Here is a 5,394-nt window from a genome sequence, read left to right on the forward strand (position 1 = left end):
AGGGGTGTTTTTTTTGGTTTTTTTTTTTTTTTTTTTGTTCTGACGTGGCACGATTCAGCTATGCATCATGGCAGTGTTAAGAAGTGAGGGGGGGCCATGAAATCGGCTATCCTTAGATTGGCATCAGGTCGCTTTCAAACGCGAATGAAAATCAGATATTCCACTGCAGCGAAAACGGAAAGATTGGCGCTTACCCCATCAACGCGAGCCTGACTTCATGGTAATCCTCAAGACGGGTGACGTGTCCGCTCCCGCATCTGCCCCGACAACACAAATAAAAACACTTGAAATAAAACGCAGGCAAAGACACGGACGGACATGGTAGTGAGATTGCCAGCAAAGTAATTTCAAGATTCGATAAATTGAACCAATTCCTGATATTAGTCTATGATATGACTTTAAAGTTACTCGAAAAATAGGAAGTCATCATCACTTTGCCGCCCATTTTCCATCCTGTCCATTAGAAACAATGCCACTTGAAGGAACTCAAATCTCGGCCGCCAGTTGCACCTCACAGGACGATCAGGATGAAGGGTTGGGATCGTGTCGAGGTCTTTAGGGTTGCAGTTTCCTGTGAAGTTTTTTTTTTTTTTTGGGCCTCAGCAGATGGCTTCCCTAACTTCTGTCCGCATTGTTTTGGCGGCCATCTTTCTGCAGGGGCGAGGCCGGGGGGTCACCATAGCGGCAAATAGCCTCAGGACGCCGGGCATTCGCGGCCGTTTTCCATGAGCAACCCAAAGCTGTAAAACTGGCCAATCGAATAAATTTGGAGGCACTCCGTAACGGGTTTGAGCAAGTCCCGGGAAACACGGCGCGCAGTGTGAATGAGTCAAGTCTGAAACATGTTCAAACTTGATTGTATTTATCCTGCAGTGCATTACAAATAAATACCTTTTAAGGCTTGAATCTATTGGAAGCTGCTTTCTTTGAGTCCTTTGGGCTCAGGACAGGCTGGAAGAGGAGTGGACTGTTTTTGTAGTGCAACACTATACTTGTGTTACTCTTTGTAATATCCATTTTCTTCTTCAGTTTTGACAACCTTCTCTCCGATTGTCAGTTTCTCCCATTTTTCACGTGTCCATACGATCGCAAAAAAAAAAATGTCGTAGATCTCGGGGGGGGGGGGACCCACCGAGCAGTGAGAGGCGGCTACAAAACAGCGCCAAACTCAAAGCTAAATGAATGAACATGAACGTGTCATTGCGGCAGGGTCGGTAAAGAGACCGATGGTTGATAAGTCCAAATTTTATAACCTTATAATGCCGCTGTTGGCTTACACGACTGAAAGATAAGGGACCTACGTGCTTTGGCGCTCGCGGTTCAGGTTAACCAATCGGATGGCTCGCAGCCCGCTAGCCAAGGTTAGCCAAGGGCGGCCAACATCAATGCCGGCCTATTTTGACAATCTAAAAAATTTTATTTAAAGTTACAGCTCATAAAGGTTGTGGCAGCATTGGACTCTGGAACGAATTATGGCAAATACAATTCTTTCTACATTCTTTCGAGCCCGATGCCCCTCCCCCACTCGTGTGTCCCAGTACAGTATTTACGTGATTGATGTTATTGAAGATGGAGAAGGGGAGTGAAAATCAGTTCATACGTGTTTTCCTTCAAACACGTGACCTCTGCCCAGCTTACATCTGAAAATAATTTGGGCCTGCAGGCCAGCCAGTGGGTGGCTGACGCAAACCCATGTCCTGGTCGGGTGATGTGCGCGCGTGTGTGCGTGGAGGGGGGGTGGGGCTATGACGACGCAATAAAGAGGTCCCAGTTGAGCCGCTAAAGACGGGCCCAGTTATGTCTATGTCTCTCTCAAAACATTTTCCAACTCTATCACCGGGCCAATCGGAACAGCAGTTTATGGACTACTTGACTCCATTCCGATGACATCAGGAATGTGCCGTCTTCAATCTTTTTTTTGTCAAAACAAACTAGAGTGCGATTTATCCAGTGTTGCGGTCCATTTGATAGAAAAATGATATCATTCGTTAGGTGCGTGTTCACCAGTCAAGTGGACCAAAACCACTTTTCGGGATTTGGTCTGTTTACAAATAAAAGTGTGAACGCTGCATGGCTCAAAAACACAAAGCAGTTTTGAACCCTTTGATGCACCTTTTAACCCAGGGATGTCAAACTCATTTTTGTCGCGGGCCACATTGTAGTTCCGGTTTCCCTTGGGAGGGCCGTTATGAATTTTGAAAAACCATATAAATGTTGAATCCCGTCCACGTATTACATACACAGCGCACAACAAATTTATGAATAACTAGTTTTAAAATCAGAAGTCAAGAATAATGACTGTTATTGTGGATTACATATGACAATTTGAAATTTTGGTTCGGACTTTAGCAAGCATCATGAAATTTGACATGCTTGATTTGCTTTCGCGGGCCACATAAAATGAGGTGACGGGCCAGATCTGGCCCCCGGGCCTTGACTTTGACACCCGTGCTGTAACCTGAAGTAACCGCTGTCCTTGAAAGGGTTAAGGAAATGATTTCTGATGATTTCTGATGCATCAGAAAATGATGACAGGTCAGGCCGGTAAAATATCAGAGACGCTATCGCTTCACTGAATATCTCGGCAATTAAGAAACCCCTGAAGCTTAACCCCCCCCACCCAAAAAAAAAGTTAGATTTCTGTAAGGAGCTCTTCTCAACGAGTAAAATGCCAGCATCATATCATAAATGTATTAACTTGCCAAAGGTGTGTACCGCTTCCAGTATAATTGATTATTTTAGTCCGGACCAGAGTCTTCTTGAATAAAGCCTTGGACAACAACAACAACTCAAGTGGAAAAGTTTCGGTCCGAGTGGAGTATGGACTGTAGGCGTAGGCAGGAATGTTTTGCATCATGACAGCATTGCAGCTTGTCAAACAAAGCAACGCCATTTCATTGAAAGCCTGACCTATAGACATTTTCCTCAACTTTGTTGACATTTTTGCCGGAGCGGCACTCAACTGATGCCAGTGTAGCACCGGCCTCAAATTTGATGACCCGCGTGGAAGATCTTTTCCTGCTCTCCAAGAGGCTCCGGTTTCATGACGCTCTGACAAACGCGGCGAGAAATCATTTCAAACTGGCGAAGCACTCCCACTCGCACTCGTCTCGGCGGCTCACATCCGCAATAAAGAACGCGGGCCATCGCACATTCCTCGAAAACGTGATATTTTTTCGGATCCATGGGAGGTTTCACCAAAAACTTCATCGAGCCTTTATTTGTCCGTTTGGCTTGAATGCCCGTCGATCGTATCCTTTTCGTTTCTCTGATGTTCATTTGTATATTCCCCCGCCGGTCATGGATTCAACTCGTTCAATCGCGACTTTGGCATTACCGCGTGTTCATCAATCGTTTTCCTCCTCTTGTCTCCCGATGCAGGATGCCAGCTGCTAGCACGATGACTGGTGGGAGGGCGCTGCTGCTCTGTACAAACACTGACAACTGTATCTACCGATCAGTCAACGGGTAGGTCCCTCAAGTCGTTTTTCAGCAATTACATGAGCGTTAGTTAGTTTGATGGTGATCATTAAAGATGTTGGGAGACACTCAATCCAATGGATGCAGCATCAAAATCTGTAACGCAGGACAAGAGTGGGGCAGTTGGCCATCTGGTTTCTGTTATCGTGCCCATCCTGTCACTTCTTGACATATGTCATCTCATTCATAAGATTTAGATTACAAGGAGCAGATTTTGTGTTCTGTGTTGATAGTAGGGAATGTATGGAAGCAGAGATATTTTTTTGTGTGTGTGTGTGTTTTGGTTTTTGTGCATTCTTTTCTCTCTCGAGGCAGTTCAGCGGTTCTCGTCGTTTTTTCCTCTCAACAATCAGCCGCCTTTTCCTCCGCTCGTCAAGTGTTAGCTCAGCTGGCCCTTTGTGTCCTTATTTTGCCTCCCTTCCCTTTGCCCTCGACGACCCTCATATCGATCCTTTTGACAAGTATTCCGTATTGTAGTTTTTAACGTCTGCCTTCTGAGCCGCTTGCCTAATAAAAAAAAAATTCTCCCCCCCCCCCCCCCTGTTGCTCTGGTTTTCCTTGGATTTTCTGTTTGACCTACTTTCCCCCCTCTGTTGCTTCATCCTTTATTGTAAAAAAATAAAATAAAAAAATGCTGTTTCAACTTGGGGGTAAGGAGGGGAGCGAAAACTGGGCACAGGAAGGAACGAGAGTCAGCCAAACTAATAAAACCAAATGTAATTTGGAGTAGGATTACTTGGCTCTGTGTATTTGTTGGCCATGTTTTTTTTTCTTTTCTTCTTCTTCAGAATCAGTCATCCCCCCGCCACCCCAAGAGATTTCATCTAGATCGCACCAACGTCACCCATTGCAAGGCCATGCTTCCTGTTTGTTTGACATTCAGTCATTCTAAGAATGGGCTTGGGGGATTTGAGGTCAAAACTTGGTTGACTTATTGTAAGAAAAGGTTTACCCCTCGCCCACATCTTTTGTATCGTTTTGCCTCGTCTGTCGGTGACAGCTCTCTGTCGAGCTTGTAAACTTTGACCTACTCGCGAAGGGTTCAAAGAGTCATGACCTCGTAATCTTTTTGGGACTGACTCACAGGCACCAGATGTCTTGAGTTTTGTTTTTTTGTGGAATTGCTTTGTTGTCATCATTATTCTTAAGTCAAATAAATGGACAATTTGAGGTGCACGGTCATCAGTTATGTCATGTTTGTACTTTATTTTCCGCACTAAAAGTTGCTTCGGGGTATAAGGCGCACCTTCAATGAATGGCCCATTTTAAAACTGTTTTCATATATTGGGCGCATCGCGTTTTAAGCCGCATAGAGTAGAAGCTACGATAGTGGCTGGGGGTTGCATTATGCATCCACTAGATGGCGCTACGCTAAAGGAAATACAAAACAATACAGCTTTATTTATGCAGCGCTTTCACAACCGCTGCAGCTGGAACAAAGCACTTTACAGAACAATTAAAATACTATGTCCAAGAAATTAGAATATTGATCCATATATAAAGCGCATCGGATTATAAGTCGGCTTTTGAGAAAACGGAATGCTTTTAGGTGCGCCTTGTCGTGCGGAAAATACGGTACTTCCTTTGTGTGATTGCGAATGACATCCAGCGAGTGGCTTTTATCTTGGGGCATTGTGGGAACAGCATGTTTACTGTCCCATTTGTTTGATTCGTGATTAAAGCACTCTTGAAAAACATGAACAGACGACTCAAGTGGAATACGAACAACCTGGATCAAAGACAAAAAATGAGGGCTTTTCAAACACAATCAAGATATTTCTCTGATTGTGTCTAAATTTGAACAAGTCCCAGGCATGGGATATTGAAGCCTTTATATAAATTTCAACCTTTATTGTTATTCTGGCAACCTAAATCACCTTTTCAGGGCTTTTACCAGCAACACCACATCTTGCA

The 5,394-nt window shown here is 44.4% G+C and overlaps 1 protein-coding gene across 1 annotated transcript in view; it reads left to right on the forward strand.

Moving 5' to 3' along the window:
* LOC109529818 (DENN domain-containing protein 2A) overlaps window positions 1-5,394 on the forward strand; it is a 66,964-nt gene that overhangs the window by 32,272 nt on the left and 29,298 nt on the right. Inside the window, exon 2 of the mRNA XM_019893283.1 lies at window positions 3,382-3,468. Within this exon, the coding sequence (XP_019748842.1) occupies window positions 3,383-3,468 (86 nt within the window). The 5' untranslated portion in view covers window position 3,382. The remainder of the gene's footprint in view (window positions 1-3,381; window positions 3,469-5,394) is intronic.

This window comes from Hippocampus comes, unplaced genomic scaffold (genome assembly GCF_001891065.2).
Source record: "Hippocampus comes isolate QL1 unplaced genomic scaffold, H_comes_QL1_v1.1 scaffold62, whole genome shotgun sequence".
NCBI lineage: Eukaryota > Metazoa > Chordata > Actinopteri > Syngnathiformes > Syngnathidae > Hippocampus > Hippocampus comes.